This window comes from Opisthocomus hoazin, chromosome 6, assembly GCF_030867145.1.
Source record: "Opisthocomus hoazin isolate bOpiHoa1 chromosome 6, bOpiHoa1.hap1, whole genome shotgun sequence".
NCBI classification, from domain to species: domain Eukaryota; kingdom Metazoa; phylum Chordata; class Aves; order Opisthocomiformes; family Opisthocomidae; genus Opisthocomus; species Opisthocomus hoazin.
Window position 1 is genome coordinate 7,589,666 of NC_134419.1, and position 18,075 is coordinate 7,607,740.

At 41.0% G+C, this 18,075-nt stretch overlaps 1 protein-coding gene across 5 annotated transcripts in view; it reads left to right on the top strand.

Annotated features, from left to right (window-relative positions):
* The window catches only part of RAB3B (RAB3B, member RAS oncogene family), a 58,867-nt gene that overhangs the window by 3,720 nt on the left and 37,072 nt on the right, over positions 1–18,075 (top strand). For 2 of the 5 annotated variants that reach the window (XM_075424508.1, XM_075424507.1), the window contains exons 2-3: positions 1,162–1,242; positions 7,278–7,505. In XM_075424508.1, coding sequence (XP_075280623.1) covers positions 1,222–1,242; positions 7,278–7,505 — 249 coding nt within the window. In that variant the 5' untranslated portion in view covers positions 1,162–1,221. Of the gene's footprint in view, positions 1–1,161; positions 1,243–4,926; positions 4,982–7,277; positions 7,506–18,075 lie in introns of those variants that run through there. The other 3 variants (XM_075424510.1, XM_075424511.1, XM_075424509.1) reach the window with 2 other exon arrangements.

Below are 18,075 nucleotides of genomic sequence, written 5' to 3' on the forward strand. Positions count from 1 at the left end.
ATCCACTACAAGCATCTTCTTGCAAAGGCTTCTGGACTCGTTAATCAATAGATTTTAGTTTTTGCCATCAAGATGAGTGGCTCACATTTTTAAATACACATAGACTTAATTTTCATTCTGTTTACATGGTTGAATTATTTTTGTTCTAGATCTATCACTGAAGTTATTTGGATGACACCTCAAAATCGAGTTCTGGACTGTACTGCAGTGGGAGCCAGAGGCTGTCACAGGGAGCGACTGTTGCAGAGGGCAGGGGTGTGAGAACAGGAGGAAATGTAACCGATACCAAAAAATGTGCAATACTTTGGGCAAGAGCAAGGTGCTGTCTTGTTGCCAAGTGAGGTGATTGTCAATTGTGTGGATCGTGAGAAAGGATTTGTCCTTGTTGGATCCAAACTCTGACCTGGAATAGGTGGCTGCAGCTTGTCATTTACAAAAGGTCTGAGTTTGTCCATGTGTTTTGGCAGCCTCCACAAGGCAAGATAATGCAAGTCAAGATGACAAGCAGTGGTTTACCCTTGTTTACTGGAGAGGAAATGCACCAGAGACAAAGTCAGCCTTTAGATTATATAAGCCATGAAAAAGAGGACTAAATTCTGTTATGTTTTTCTGCTTTTAATCTGGAATAAGTTTAGGCAGTTACTTTAAGGCAGTTATTTTGATATAGATATGCTGTAAGGGGGGATGCAGACGTTTCCATGTCCTATGGCAGTTGTCTTTGCAGCATAGTAGACTTTGACCCAGACTCTGTGCGAAACACCGATGTATACAGATGTATTTTGGCTGCTCCTTGGTTCCATTTACTTTACTGCCTTTCTGCAGGAAAGGTGCAACGATTCCTATCTGAGGTTTTGCATCCACTTGCAGGATTTACCTGGAGCTTTTATTTCAGGTTAATCTAGATAATGTTGCTTTAGTAAATTTTAAACTGATGGCTCCAAATATCTGCTGTTATCTTAATACGTGTCACTAACTCAAGCGCTGTTCCTATTCTCTTTGTATGCTACAGGGCTTTCCCCTTCACCTGCAGTGAGGGAAGCTCAGACCTTTACGCAGCAGTGTATTCCCAGTCTAACCTGCCTACCCGTTAGTCTCTTGCATAATATTCTCATTATCCATTTTTACTGTAAACATTGTAATCCTTTTGCTTCTACATCACAGGTTCAACAGTGTGACCACTCTCTTGATTCATATACTCACTGCAAAGCCTCCATCTGTCTCATGGATTATAGATCTAAATTGGTAACTATCACTTGCTTGCAATATTTATTAGCAGTTATGTTAATTGCTCATACTATGTTTTCTGCTTCTGATAAATCTGTCTTGTAGTCCTCGCATTTGTGTAAGACTCCTTAAGGTTACGGCCTTATTTCCTTTATGAGCTTTATTCTTAGGACAGCATACATTGGCTGTCAAAGAATTTCATTACTTGATAGAAATCTAATTCAGGATTTAATTTAATTGCTGAAAAAGAGTAACAAAAATATTGTTTTTCAGATGACAGAGCACATAAAGGAGTGAGTTTTTATAACAGGGAATTGACATAGATGTGTAATTTGTGAACTAGAGTATTTTAAATGTGGATGCACTTTTTGGGGAAAAAAACCCACAAGGTCTTAACTCTTTTGGAAAGAAGTTAGCTGCATGTCAGTAATTTCTCTCATAGATTACTGCTAAGTTGTAAATACTAGAGATTAAGAAATCTTTTGGTTTAGCTACTTTTTTGTTTCTTTCCTGCCACAGAACTTACAGAATAGTTTCCCGCAGTCTCTTAGCATCTGCAGAGCTGTCTGCGATGCTCCTGTCCTATGTTTCTGTAAGAGCCTTGGCAGATGTGTGATCTGTTTGACTTTAGCACAATGTATTGACTTTAGCACGATGTATTGACTTTAGCACTGTGTACGTGGGGGTTTTTTTTAAACCTTTACCTTTATTTAGCCTCATTATTTCTGCTTTTACTAAAAGAGTGTATCTAGTAATCTCTTTTCTTCCTTCTGCCTGTGGATAGCCAGGAGTCTAACAGGTACAGCTGTGACTGTGCCCCTTCTCTTCTTGCCTGCCATTACCACTTACTCCTTCTAGACTGACAGTCATTAACATCTTCCTCAGTTTTTCTCCGTTGGCTGATTTTGAGTACTGGAACTTGGGAACAATAAAATGGAATTAAGAAAAAGGAAGTTTGGGCTCTGAAATAAAGGAAAGGTTTAACATTGGTGGCGGTGTAAGGCAGTAGAATACTATGTCAGGAGAAACAGCAGAGGATCTGTTGCTGAACATGCATGCTGGACCCAGCCTGGAGTAGCATGCTGTCAGAAGATCTTTGACTCTTAGAAATACAGAGGGGCAGTTTCACCCCCATTTTCTCATCTGCCTGATAAAAGAAATGTGTATGTGCTAGCGGATGGTGGTGAAGCAGTTAAACAGTCACATTTAAATTGCCACTGGTCCTATCTAATGAGAAACATATGTAGTAAATTTCAGTTTTGGCTTTAAAAATAAAGTGGTGACGTATATTAAAATATTTTTTTACTGTTAGAAATGCACAGAACTTGTAATATCAGAATACACAGGTTCGTAACAAGTTGAAATTGCAGATACATCTTCGTGTGTAGTTTGAAGTGTAAGTTCCATCAGTGTGACCATGCTTCATGGTTAACCGAGGTGACTGATCGCAGACAAGGAGAACTTCTTTTTCAAAGGCAATTCAGACTTCTTCCTTGTAATGTTATGAGAGAGAGTGGGATGTGGAAACAGCCATGTCTGTGAACAGACCCATGTGATTGCTAATACAGAGGTGCCTAAACTTTCAAGGTAATGATCAGATTTCTTGTTTCTTATCTGTGAGTGGATAGGGAAGAACAGCCCTCCGTTAGTTTGTGGCCAAAATGATAAAGGCTGGAAACACTTGAATTCAACAGTAGTTTTTTTCTGGAAATAAATGGATGGCAAGATATACCACTTGATTTCTAGCCGACACCATCAGCTTTAGACAGACAGTTCATGTACTGCTTTTCACTGAAGTTGGCTGTAGGCAGTAAATACTGCAGAACTGGGGCAGCAGTGACCACTCTTAGTGATTTGTAAGAGCAGTAACACTGGATGGTTTGTGTTGCACTACAAAGCAGTTTGATTCTTCACCATGATGTTGGTCACAAATTAAAGAGCAGAGCTGTGTGAAGCCATCTATGTGACACATTTCAGTGAGTACTGAAGGCAGTGAAGACTGGTTTCCCATGGAGGTGTCTTACGGTGATGAGCTGCCTTTTTTTTTTAAAAAAACTTCCTTAGACCAAAATAGAAAATAAAGGCAGGAGAGACACCTTGACTGAGGAACGTATTCTTTGGTGCCTAATAAGCTCTTACTAAGGTTTTATTGCGTTAGAGCATTTGTAGCATTCTCCTCCTATGTGGTTTCTCTGTCTATTAAAAGATGAGCTCACACTGGAGGCTTTTTCCTCAATAGCAAAATAATAAGGTATCTTATAGCTACATAACTGCCTATTGTCGCAGAACTAACTGGAAGTGGATGTATTTAAGACCTTGTTCCCATTGCTAAAGCAAACGGGGAAAACAGATTGTCAATATTAGTATGGTCTTAGCGACAAAGAAGTGGGGATACCCAGGCAAAGAACTGAAAGACGGAAGGTCTTATATTGAAGTGTTCTCAGAACAATCTGATTGGCAGTTTTTTCTTTGCCCGTGTAATGGGTTTTCTGTATTCTAGCTAAATTTCTCCTGTATAGGTATTCTCTTGAGGATTATTCCAAGGCAGTCAAAATGGAAACAGTCACAAGCATTTCTCACACTCTGTGTGGCAGTCGTATTTGACTTGGTCTTCTGTAACAAAACCCTGGTTAGTCTGTACATCACTGTGAAACATCAGAGATGTTGCTGTGGTTGGAGTCATCCTAAGCAAAGAGCGTATGTAGCTGTGTACCCAGAGAGCAGGGGGTTACACTGCCAACTGAACCTCCTTTCACCAACGAGGGAATAAAATCCTCTGGGAGCAGTGGCAGTGTGAGCTGTTCTGACGAGTTGGATGGGAGCTGCCCGACGTCGGTGTGTCGTCGCCTTTTCCTTCCATGGCTGATGCTGAATCTCCGCCAGCCGCGGAGGGCCAGCAGGAGATGTGATTTCGTGGACCTTTCTCTCAGTAGCATAGCAACTGCCATCACTTCCCACTGCTTGGTCCCCTCGGCTTGGCTCCCTCAGCTGTGCTGGATCAGGAGCTGAACCAACCTTAAAAACAGCCCTGCAAAACACAAAAAGTTGTAGGAGGATTTATTTTTAACTGGGATCTCTCTGTTCTCTGAACCAGCTCTCCACGGGGTCCTCAGGACTGGCATAACTAGGGAGCGCTTGGAGCAGGGGTGGGACAACGAGCGAGGAAGAGGAAGAGAGGCGAGGAGAGATGGGATAGAGGTCTGCTGGTTCCTGGCTTCAGGATTCAAGCACAAATTCAGGGGCAGCCTCATGAACGCTTTCAGCCCAAACACTGGTGCAGTACAGCTTCAGCGATGATCTGCAATCAGAGGAGTAGTCAGTAATGAGTACTAGAGTTCTTTCAGTTTCACTTTATTGACCAGAGGAGGGGAAAGGGAAAACTCAAATCTAAGCAAGGGGATGGGAATTTCTTTGAAATTTTTGTGCTCCGACGCTGCCTCTAATGACTGAAGGAGGTGACCTGCAGCATCTGCAGCGCAGCACAGTGGCACGCGCAGGCCAGCGAGTGTTGTGCTTCTATGACAACAGCCCCGCGTTCTGTGCAAGTATCATTTGATCTTATTCTCTGCATTGTGCTTCGAACAAAGCTGCTCTAGCTGGCCGCATTCTGTAATTGCTTTTTTAACTGAGATCTGAAAGTTGCATTTGTAGCCAGGTACGCTTTTGATTGTAGCAATCTAGGGGGGTTAATGGAAGCAGCAGTGTTTCATTTAAAAGATCAGCTTGGAGTGCACGGATGGATTCTGCGAAGGCAGAGGTAGGAAGAAGATATCGATTCCTGTATGATTAGTGGAATACTTATTTGTTAAAGGTCTGCCTCTGAATCTTTAAATGACCAGGCTTCAAGTGATAAGGACGTCTCGCTGTTTTCAAGCCTCTGTGAGTGGAATGGAGAAGTAGAGATTTTTAGGGTTTATTTTTCTTCTTTAGTAAGTGCACGTGTGTTCTCAGTGGCATTTGTGGAAGTTATGTATGTGTATGAAGAAGAGATATTACTCAAATAGAGAACTTCTTGCTGTCTTCCAGCTTGGTGATGGTACAGATCAACTAATCATCTGGATTCAAAATTTTTGCAGCTGATAATTTCTAACATTTGAACTGAGGCAGTGAGTGCATTGGTCTGAGCGTGTGTGTGTAAGTCAGCTGGATGTTGAACTCCTCATTTAAGAAATTCCTGGTAAGAACCACAAGGCATGAGTAGAAGAGCCCTTTTCTGATACACTAGTGAGAAGAAAATTTGTACTTGGGTTTTCTGGAGTGCTTGCAAAGGACTGTAGTCCTACTGAATAGCAGCTGAAGTTCAGAGCAGTGTGTATCGTGTATCAGAATCATGTTTTATCCTACAGAGTATCACTTGTGGGAAGATTTTGCAGCACTCAGTGCAGCTGTTGGCTATTGAGCTATGGCTAAAGTTCTTCAGAAACAGTCCTTGTTAATGCAATCTGTAAGCAAAATGTCTGCTGCCTTTTCTCTGTGAGAAAGTCGCGTGTGTTTAGATGGAGATAAACTGTTGTGCATATTTTACTGAAGTTTAACTTGGATTGGTTTTGTTTCCCCTGTGTGGGGAATTTAACTTAAATTTCATCCTGAGTTTAAATTGCCTTTGGACAGACTTTTGGTTTATAGCTGTGTAACTACAGTGAGTTTTGAACTATTTGGTTTGTTTTTTTCAGTGGGTGAAGTCCCATGTGCAGATGAGACTTGCTAAGAAAGAAAGTATTTGGGCCCATCGTGAGAGTAGACATTGGTGGGAGTTTTGTTCCCAAAGATGGCTACAAATCTGAGTTGAGGGGTAAAGTAACATTTCTTTGCATGCCAGGGGAAGAAGAGACTTTGGTCTCAACTCAGTGCTTTCTGACGCTGCACACAAGTAGCACGCGTCTTAGTTTGGTGGACGAGTAGCTGCTAATCAAACCTATGCTGTTGTTGCCGCAGTTTGCACAGCCCCCTGACTGGTTATAAGGAGCTGAGACCTTTTCTTGTTTGACGTGAGGTAGATTTTGAAACAGCATTACAGATGAAGAGTGTGGTGTATCTATTAAAAGGTAGTTTCCTTTTTCTGCTCTCTGTAGTAATTTGGTCTGTGTAGTTGTCTTCTGCTCTGTACAAACAGAGACAAAAAGGCAGGGGGTTGCCTTCTCCCACGGAGTGTCTGAGCTGCCTAAGTTGAAGTAGCCAGGGCTGCTCAAGTGAGTTCCACCCATCTCAAGATTTCAGACACTGCAGTTGTTTTTCAGTGTCTGAATCCAGTTCAGGGTCACAAGAGAAGGAGCGATCTCTGAGGCTGCATCTTCCCCCCTCCCCACCCCACTAATGTCCCCAATGCTCACCTCCCCCATAATCAAAAGGCATAATTTATCTGTTCCAAATGCCGCCTGCAGCCCCACCGAGCCCTCATGTTTTATGCAGGTGCTGTTTATTTTAATTGCAGTCTTGAGAGCAGATAGGTGTTGGATGGATTCAAGGTTTTCAGCTGAAATTCCTGGTGTTTCATCTGCTCCCATTGCTTTTTTTTTTTCGTTCTGTAAATATTGAGGACAGAACTTTTCTAAAGATAAAATGGTGGTGGTGCATGTGCTAGAAATGCATATTTTCCCTAGTAGTTGTAAAAGGAATTAGCTAGGTTTACCTGCCTTGGAGGCTGCTTAATGAATTGCATAGTTGGATGCACTGTCAAATATTTTAGTTCTTCGTCGCAGTACTCCAGTTTATTGGAGGAACAGAAGTGGCACCCTGCCACAGCAGTCAAGAATGCTGTTTCCCCACTAGTATTTGAACAATCTGCAATAGCCATCTGTTATTCTTTTAAACACAAAGTGGTGCAACAGCTGTATTTCTTGAGTTTGGAAATCTTACCAGTACAAGTGGGTAATAGAAATTTAAAGCTAGGATTTGAAAGAAGGTCTCAAGCTGTTATCTTTATTCAGCAGATATAGCGGTTATGATATTAGGAAGAAGAGAGATAAGCTAAACATATGGTACACAGTTATGGGAAAAAAAAATGCTGAACTGCTCTTAAATCTGTTCTTTTTCAATGTTTGTCATTTTCTTAGATGGCTTCAGTAACAGATGCCAGATACAGGCAGAAAGATACTTCAGATCAAAATTTTGATTACATGTTCAAACTCCTGATCATTGGCAACAGCAGCGTGGGCAAAACATCCTTCCTCTTCAGATACGCTGATGACACTTTCACACCAGCCTTCGTTAGCACAGTAGGAATTGACTTCAAAGTGAAAACAGTTTATAGGAATGACAAGCGGGTGAAACTGCAGATTTGGGTAAGTGCCAGTGTTTTCAAAAATGCTTTATATTAATCCCAACAAAGATACGATGGTAAAAAGTAGCTTGTTTGGAAGATGATTTTTGAATTAATGTAGATTTTGATTGTTGCTAAGTTTTGTGTGGCTGTATCATTTGTATCCCTGCGGTATAGCTGAGTGAGTTCTCTTTGTGTTGCTGTCTCACTCAACTGGTGGGACTCCTGATACGGTCTTAATCAGCTGCTCTATCTTCTCAGGAGTCGGTGTACTATTAAACTGCAACAAACCCAAAGCAGGTCTGGAGCCCTTTGGTAGCACTTTTTGAGCGAGCACTAGTAGGTGAAGAAATTCAATGAACACTTAATGAGTGAACTCTAGGCATAGTTTCTACTGTCAGCTTACGTCCTCCAAGAAAGGTACTTGCATCTCCCTGCAACTCACGTGCCTGGTCGGCAGCGCCAAGCCAGCTCGCTTTATCCATCCAGGATTCCTCAGGGGGAGGGTAGAGGTATGCTTCAAACCACCTCTGCTGGCTTGACTTCTGAGTAGATCAAATGGGAAGAGAACTTGTGCAGGTAAGCTGGAGGCTTCCTCTGCTCCAACACCCAGTCATGGGACCTTTTCAGCCTTTTTGAATTGCAGCATCCTAGCCCCGTTTAAAAAAAAAAAAAAAAGTTCCTGAGCTGCAAGCAGTTGTGTCAGTAGCTCATGATGTTCTTTTTTATGAAAAGCAAGTGTTTTCTTTTATTCTACTTGCTGACAAATGACTTAAAGCCTAAAGTGTGAATGCAATTTATCCTGATGATGCTTAAACTCTTCTGTGTCCCAATGAATTATTGAGTGGGTTTAAAAAACCTAGGCTCAGATTGCTGTGTGTTAAAGTACCATGGGGCTCCAGCTGGAATTCCAGTTTGCAAGATTCTTCTCTTCTGCTTTGCATGAAAAGAAAAAATCTCAAGCAGAAGATAGGAGCTAATATTCTCTTAAAGAATTTCAGAGGAGTTAGCTCACTAACTCAAAGTAGCTGTCTACGTAGTGGTTTCTCCCACAAGTTAAGCTTAAAGTTCAGGCTTGAAAAGTTAAAACTGTATAGTGTTTCTACCCAAACCCTGCCCTGGCTACGAGCGTAGTCTTCTAATTGATCTATACACACTTGATTTATTATGAATCTGTAATTATTGTATTTAAATGTGATATTATAATCACACTGTGATGATTGTGAATAGTCACAGTAAAATAGAATCTAAAATGAGGAACTTTTTTTTTAACTGCAACAATATCATTCATTATATTTCTGTGTTGCCAGGTACAAGGTACAACACATTATTTAATGAAAGATCCTCTTCATGTTGCAAAATCCTGGCATTGAAATGAATGTAGATAACCTGGCATGAAACTGTTTAATTTAATTTAGCGTTTGTGTAATAAGAGTGTTGGGACTTAAGGCCCCATGAGCAACTAAAGATGTCCATCTGGTTTGTCTGAATCTCCGAACATGAAATTCACTAATAAGTTGTGTAAAAGCAAGACAGAAAGCGCTATGAAATACTTGATTTTGTGCAAAGATACTGGGTTTAAAATGAATTAAGCAATAAGTTTAGTTAAACCTATTTGGAGGCTTTGGGGGAAAAAGGCTTTAATAACCTTAAACTTCCTATGAAAAGAGATGTCGGGTGGATTCCTCAGAGGGTGTTATCCGTAGGACCTGTAACTCTGGAGTTACCAACAACACTGTTGATTTAAAATTTGTTTTCAATAAAAGATTCGTGCAAGTGTTTGAAAGTTTCCAGTGTGACTTGTGCTCTTTTCTTCTCTCTTTCTGTGCTCCTTGCGTGGATCCCTGATGCGAGTCATGATTTAAGGACCCTAACAAAAGCATTAAGTGTGTACCTCTGTAAAAAACACAGTATTTGAACCTGTTTATGTCCTGCCTGTCCTGAGACTAAACTTGTAATTTCAATGTATTCTTCAGGGGATGTGTAGCAGTAGTGGGGGCCATTAGTATACCAAAACTGTGTGTTCCTATGTGTAGGGAGGGTTTTCTTACCAACCCATCTACCAATTACTTTTTTAAATGATTTACAGCTACTATTGAGTTTCTGTGAGTGTGGGACCCTGTAGCTCCATTGAACACTTTGCTTTGACTTGCAACTTTCCAGTAATGTTGACATTTTTTAAAATTATACTCCCCCTAAGCTTGATGTTAAGTCTGACCTGAATCAGGTGTATTGTGAAACTAAGTGAAGGAGGAGAAAGTACAAGTGTTTAAGTTAACCACTTCTGTAGAAGCAGTGATTATATTGGTTCCATGTATAATATGCATAACACAAAAGGCACTAGAGGCAACTGGAAAAAAAAAATTCGTGTGATGCAACTAACACCAATTGAGCAAATGTTTTTAAAGCAATGCTAAGATAGCTTAGCCTTTTATTGAAAGAAAAGGGGGGAGATGTTTGGGTTGATGTAGCTTGCGAGTTAGCATGACTAGGCCACTTAAGCAAAACAGTTCGCATAACTGAACAGGCCGCTGGAAAGGGCAGCTAAGAATAACGATTGAGAAAGTTCTGATAGTGCACATGATGTGGGTTAGCAAAAACAAGATGTGTTCAAGGACATGGAGGCGGTCTGTTGCTATTAGCGCTAGTGCATAGTTACCAATCATAAGGGAATATGGGGTGCGTGAGCAGCGCGTGATTGAAGTCTGTAGCCTATCCGAATAAGCGTGATCGTGTGTACAGATATGGAAAAATGTATATAACCACGCAAGCGGAGCAATAAAGGGAACTGACTGTGCATTGCATCAATGTGTGAGAGTCATTCCTGTCCCTACACGGATGCTGAAACTTGGCACACTTCAAAAGTCTTTATAAAACCCAGAGAGGAACACTTCTAGGAACCTCTAATATTCTCTGCTCCACAGAGCCAGGTCTCTTTCAGTTCATGGGTGCTTGTGCAGCTCTGAAGTGTGTGCAGCTGTGGCAGACTGGAGGTCTGCCACAAGGGCTCTGCACAAATAACCTTGTTTTGTGTCCTACAAATCTCAAGCCAGGGGGAGGCTGTGCTGTGCTGTGATCCAGACTGATCAGTGATCAGTGGGGCTTTCTGCATTGACTTTTCCTTGTGCTGAACAGAAGAGCAGAATATTTGGGTGTAGGACCCCAGCTACAAAACGCTCCTTGGGTTTTCTTAAAGTTAAGAAAAATTCACACAGCTTGAAGTGCCAAGCAGCTGCACATAAAGACTAACAGCGTGCCACTGTGTCAGTAAATGTCTTTCTGGCCAGTCTCGTGGTTAGTGTCTCCAGTAGAAATTGGTAAGCATTTTTAAGGTAGAGAACTAGCTTTTGTGTTTGTGCTGAGTTTGAGAAACTCCCTATTTTGTGAACCAGGATTTGACAAACTGTGAAATGGTATGATCAAAAAAGTGTGCTGCTCTGTTTAATTTTGATGTCATTAGTGGGCCTCTTGCTTTGTTGACATGAACACCTCGATCACCCAAACTGATATTTTAAGAAGTCCTCTCAGTTGTGCTAGTAATCGAGCAGTCTGGGAAATGATCTGCTTTGAAAAGCCTTGAAAGGGGTATCTCTTGAGTTTGAGAGGAAAGAGAAATAGCAAAGACATTCATCATGTTTTTAAGGTAGAATGATAGCTCTGCTGGTAGAGAACAAAACAGTAAAATGGTCCGGAGAGGGGTTGTGTGAAATAATGTCTTGTAAGTTGTTGGCTTTTTTTCTTTAAAGAACTCCAAGATCAGTTGACTGTGTTTTAATTTCAAGTCTTTTCTGTCTTGTTTAGGAATGATGGCTTTATGTAAGTAGAATAAATGACCTTTACTAAGAAAGTTAATTTTGTAGTTGGATGAGGTGTTGTAATTTAAGCATTTCTAATTTAAAACATTACTTACATAAATATTTTCATATATTATGTAGATATTCGAATATCTACATAAATATAATTCTTGGATTAGAATTTTTTTATGCCACCACCATCTGTAATAATACTTTCATACAGAGCATCTCCCTTATATTTGTAAGGACCCAGTTTGTAATATCTCTCTGCATTTGTGGTGTATATGTGGATTATTTCTTTCTTGACCCAACAGTTGTGTATTCCTGGAGTTACTAATTACTGATTACTGAAGGAAAGCTATTATATTTTCAGCTAGGTAGATGTTTTATACTATAAATAAATCTCAAAGGTAACATTATTATGTTCTTAGCAAATGCATACAGTTAATACTCAACGCAGCATTCGGGTTGCCTAGCAGCTAGACAAGGCCACTTTGTCCAGATCCGGTTGGAAGCAGGGTGAACAAATAAAAGTGATTTGGGCTTTAGGCGAGAGCAATGTGAGATTTCTTTTTTTTTCCTTCTGTGTGTTTGTGTGTCTATTGGTGGTAAGTAATAATGCTCGTAAGTAATAATAACAGCAGAACTCTTGAGCAATGCAGCACTGAGGTTAGCTGCTGGGGAGCAAACTCTGGTGCTTCGTGCTGGCCCCGTCTAGGTTAATTCCATGAGCTCTCTGGGTCGTAATGCAAATCTGCAGATGGAAAATCATTGGCAGTGTTTAGCCCAAAACACTTGCACACCACAACACTTGACACACTACACAAGATTTGCTTTCTGTGAAGAATTTCGTTACAATTATGTTATACTTTTGTACAGCACCCTACACAGTGGAGTCTCATTTTTGTTGCACGTACTACACATAACACAAACATATATGTGATTAATAATAAACATAACTAAACATAGGGTTTGGCAGCTGATGTTATGGCTGAAAGTACTTTCAACCCGCTTTTTTAAAGGCAAATTGAGGTTAAATTTAGCTTGAGGTTAAAAGGCAGAAAGGATGTGATGTTCAGGTGAAGACAGCATATTTAGACTGCAGTATGATTTTTCTTTTAAGGTGCTGCTTATCAGATTTAAACTGCTAGGATGAGTACAGCTTTTTCTTTCCCATTAACAAAAATGTTTCCATGGCTTAACTGCTGAAACCCGTAGGGGTCTGAGATCAGCTGCAGTGGATGTCTGAAATGTGTTACAGCTTTCAGGCACAGCCGGGAAGAAGGTGCAAAGCAACATTGCTCTGTTTTTGTCGGAAGGAACTTTACACACAGAAATATGACAACTGCTAATTATGCCGAGTGGCAGTTACCATTACAAAACAAAGAAAGTGTAAACCAAAATAAACCCCAAGCTGTGTAGCTGTCCAGAAGGCAAATATTCAGTGTTTTTAAAAGCTCTTTGTATCAGTTGTTGCCTGGATGACAGGATGTTTCCGTGCAGCTCGCCTCATAGGGAAGGGATTCGAAGAAGTAACACTGGTAATGAAGTTCATTTTTTTCATTTAAAGGAGGTAAAATTAGAACACTGTCATACTTGATTGTAAATTTTAATGCCAATTGCACACTTAACCAAAAGCTAATTATGCATTTCAGATGAGAGAATCATCGATTCCCCTGGCATCTCATTCCCATCATGTTTTCGCTAAGTTCCTTATAAGCACTGACTTTAAACTTGAACGCTTGCACAAAACTTGTTTCTAAAAAAGGAGATAATAAGAGTTCTGTAATTTAGTATAGAGATGCAATAGCGAGGGATGTCTCTAAAGATCTGGTGGGCCTGATTCTGCTCAGTAGATTCACAGCTGTTGTGAAATCCTTTGATTTGCTGTTTAGACAAAGAACTGAAACAAAGTCATGATAGTAAAAAGAACAGATTGATCCTTGTAAAAGAGGCAAGGATTACATCTTATTTGCAGCATTGAGGACTTACTGAGTCCCAGGAATGAAAATCATTGGAGATGAGTGGATGTAAAGCACCACTACTGATGTTAAAACGCAATGCAGAATATTTGACTGGAGAAGAGATACTGTAAGAGTGTCTGTAATTCAATTCCCAGGTCTTGGTTATATCTCGAATAATAATACTCCTTCTTTGGGAAGAATTTGGTGCTCGTGCCAGTCTGAAGGGTCTTTAAGATTAGAGTTGGAAGAGTGAAACAAGGGCGATAGATAAAAATGTAAAAATAAAAACCTGGGTAGTTAGTTATCCCAGTTACTATTGAATTCATTTAATAGCCCAAGCTTGCTGAGCAGGGCATTCCTATGTTTGCATTTAAACAGTTGACATGAAAGGTTTATGTCTGTTTATAGTTAATCACCTCAATCCCATTGTTATCTCATTATAACTCTACATTACAGTGAAGGCTAAATTCAACTTCAGTCTAAGCTCTGTTACTGCTGGAGTTATTCCTGCTGACGATATTGGATTTACTCTCACTGCAAGGTGTAGTATCTCTTTTTGTGCTACATCTTTGCAGATTTACTAAGTGTATGGAGCATTTGCCCTTGTTCTATGCATTTCAGTAAAAGGAAAAAAGTTACAATATTGAATTCAGAGATATTCAGATACCAGGCTGTGTCCAGGAGCAGGGTTGGATGTATTTGAGTTAGTTGATTAAGAGCTGCTGATAGCTTGAAGGTTTGGACCTTTTCTAGAGAAAATAGGCCAATGTTAACTGGTTGTCCAGTGGAGGAAAAGCTGTACGTGGGAAATTTCAAGGGAAATTCTTCACTTGATATAGTAAGGCGGTTAAGCTTTGAAAGGACAAATGCGTTGCTGGCCTCCTGACATTTTGCATTTAATACTTTTTACAGCAGAAGTTCAGAACAGATATTTTGTAATCATTTTACATAAGGTCTTACTCATGTGCCTCAAAACATTTTCCTGTTGTCCTTGTCTTATCACAATCACCCTTACTACGATTTCTTTTCACAGTGGTATCTGCTGTGTAGTGACTAGGTACATTCTATATTTAAACGTGCTTGGTTACACTGTGATCAGTTATGAGATAATACAATGGGTGGAATTTGCGGGTTCTCATAGTATTTGTGTGAGCACATACTTGAACTGTGTCATAAGTTTTTGGTCAAATGAGAAATATAACTATTTGTAGAGCTTATTCACATTTATAATTTTCATGCATTGTGTTGTCTACTGCAGTGTCATATTTATGCAACACGTATGAGTAGGCTGAATGGCTGATTTTAGAGATAAAAACAGGAGCCGGAGACCACAAAAACTGTTTTCAGGTGTGAGAAATTGTACCCTGTAGGACAACTGGAATACCTGCGAGTTTAGCAGTGGGTACTTTGTAGTTGATCTTCTGTCGTCTAGCTACTTAACGTCATCCTGATTCATTAAAGAGCGTGAACTGAGCTCCCAGATGTTGAGCACTGATTTTCTGTGTTTCTGTCAGCAAGGCTGTTTTCAGTCAGGTGGAGGGGAAGGTCGTATGAGTATCCCTGAAGCACCTTTTGATTTGTTAGAAAGGCAAATGAGTGATGATCCTTCCAGCACAGGGGAAACGGTGACGTTATTCCCTATCCACAACATAAAATCATCTGTGGTGTATTTGTTGGGGTTTTTTTTAATAACCAGGTCCCCAAAATGACCTCTTACGTGGTTATTGTAGTTAAATTGTGCTGAAGCTGAACTGTAACTACAGTGTGCTCAGCAATCTGATTGCTGTGCATAGTTGTGTTGGAGGGCAGCAGCGTGGGACTCTGCAGACATGTGTGGTGCTGACAGAAGGGAAACACTGGTGAGAAACACCAGAAACCAGGCGAGAACACAGCACGCTCATGCAGCATGGAGAGCTGGAGGCCTGTGGTTTACTGGTTAGCTCCTCCCATCTGCGGAACAACGTAATGTTTACCAAGAGATGCTGATCGCAACCTAGATTTCTGGTGAGCCATTCTGGCTCCCCAACAAATATTAGCGAAAGCGGCAAAGTGGCAAAATCCTGTTTGGGGATAAATATACCTTTCAGTAGCAGCTTAGCACTTGCATTTTACAGTCAGGGGCCACTGCAGCCTGAAAGTGTATCCTAGGCATCCTGGTGTATCCTTCTCTGCTTCTGTCACGGTCCAGGCTTTGCTGTGTTCCCAGGATGTTCCTCTTTCCAAATGGAGCTCCTGGTTCCAAGTGTTCTACCTAGCTCACACATGGCATCCTATGCTTCTGTTGTGCACTTCCATGTCGTTTGAAAAGTCCTCTAGTTTTGCTAATTCTGCTTCACATCCATTTGTTTGCTAGTCATATATCAGATACTTATTGCTTTGCTACTCATTTATGTTAGAAACTGGAACAGGAGGTGGCAAGAGTATTTGAAACTTGGGGGGAGCAGGTGTAAGTGGAGCAGATAAATGCACTATGTAATGAGCTGCTGTGCTTTATTAGCTGAAATAACTTTATATGGCATAAAACTCAAGTGATTAAACTTTGTGTATTACTTAAAGAAGGCACAAGGATGGTATTTTCTCAGCCAGATTCTGGCTGGCTAGCTGCTCTGACAAACTGATACAGACGTCTGTACCAGTGCTAGAGGGTGAAGTCATGGAGAGGGAGCGGTGTGTGTAGGTACGTGTATGCACATACGCTGCTGATGTCTCTCAGCTTTTCTTGTAGCCAGATAAAATAGAACGTACAGGGGATCTGTGCATAGGATGTTTACTAGGCAGGATATTCACCCTAATGCTATTTTTCCTTTTGCATTGCGCTTGTTCAAAGATCCACCTGCTGCTTCCTCGCCTTTGGTCCCTACATTGGTGATAACGCTGTGGCAGTTCTGAAGTTACCGAGTGTTCGAGTGCCATGGTAACTGCATCCCTCTCGGCTGACTGCCAGCAGGCACTGAGCCCTTCCCGGTTCTGAAATGAAGCAAGTGCTCCTGCTCCAAGTGCCAAACGCTGGTAGACTGGTGTGAGTCAGCTTTGATAAGTCCATGGAAAGTCCTTTACCAAGGACTGCAGGTCTCTTTTTTTTGTTTGTTTTATTGAGGGAAGAAAGAGAAATAAGTCCCATCAAATGTGTTTTTTTGTTTTTTTTTTTAGACTCTAAAACTGTCTTACATTATTGAAAGGCTAAAAAAATGCATTCCCATTGGAATTACCACCAAATGTTAAATTGCTACCTTGCTGTGCATTTTAGCCTCATGCTGTACACATTTCTGTAAGGCTATAGCACTTTTCCTGTAGTTTTCTCTTGGCTCTGTGTTATGCACCTTGACTTGCTCTTGGTGAAATCAGATAATACCTTGCTAAATACTTTTGCATGACCTGTAAGGATAGTTCTCACAGAATACTGCCGTAACAGAATTTGAAATAATGGAGTTGTGTATAAGAGTGAACAAGAAGATCTGGGGAAACAAGAGGAAGTCAATTTACTTGTTTCCTTTTTAGAGAAGAAATATTCTGGTTATGATAATAGCACGCTGGTGCATCCGTTGATTGCATGGAATAACAATGCTGGAAATTTACAGCTGAGCAAGGCCCATAAGGAATGCATTTTTGAAGTCTCTCTTGCATAACAGTGGAATGATGGACCTTAACCTTTATGCTTCTCTTACCCTCTCTCAGCACTTGCTAGGTTGTAGAACTACCAAAACTGTGAAGAAAATCAGACCTCACCATGTACGTGTGTATGTATGTGCAGTTTCTAAAGAGACACTAACTTCTGTTGTTGTTATCAGCTTGGCTACGGTAATGGCGACAGCCCCGCAGAGGTTCACTGAGGCTCAGTGTGATTTGGGGCGTGTAAGTCGTGTAAGGTCTTGACAACTTGGTGGACAGTACAGGTGGACACAGTCAACCCTCTCTGGAGTTGTCTCCACTGTCGTCAGGTGTAAACACTTTTGTTTGTTCAGTGTTGCTATAAAATACAAGCTTCTTCGGCTAGAATTCTTTTAAACTTGCTCTCTGCTCCCTTGGTAGAGGCGTAGCTGACTAAATGGAAGGTAACAGAAGACTGGGAAACAAGAGAAGACCTAGTTAGGGGTCAGAAGGGTTGATTAAACTTCCTTCCTCTTACTCTAACTACTGCAAACTGCCTCTCTGTGGCAATGCAGCATGGCAGGATTTATTCCAGTTCCTAATGGGGCGAACGTAAAGCGCTAGCTTCAGTCCTGCCTTGTGTCTGATTTATTCCCATGTTATTTCTAGGGTGCCCAAGGCTGAAAGCTTGTGTCACACGTTGTTGGGAATGTTTTGCTATTTCAGAAATAACTGCTTGAAGAACTGTGCAAACTTGTTTATGACTGCCAGAGAGCAAGTTTTGGCTGTGTGCAGCCATTAGAGAGAGAGAAACTTAGGTGACAATTTAAGGTATAGAAGTTGAAATGCCATTGAACATTTGGATTTACAGTGTTTTTTCTCCCACCTCCAATCCCAAAGACACAGTGCTAACAGTTACCAGAAAAATAAGGAGGTCTTTAAGATGTGATTCTAATCTCTTACATTGATGTAAACCTGGAGGATCTTCAGTACAGGCTTACGTCAGCTGTAGGGTTTAATGCTGCAGTAACCTGGCCCGGTGCATCCAGCTGCTCAGCAGCATGGTAAAACACTGAGGGGAGACGCATTGTCTGCAAGCGAGAAGGTTTGCTTAGGGCAACATGGCAGGGGGCTTGCAGCACGCCCAATTTAGCTTAGGCACAGCTTTGTGCTGGCACAGCCGTGCCGTCTCCACTTCGGGAGCTAGCTCTGTCTCTGGTAAGTGGAGGCCTGTGTAGGCAACTCC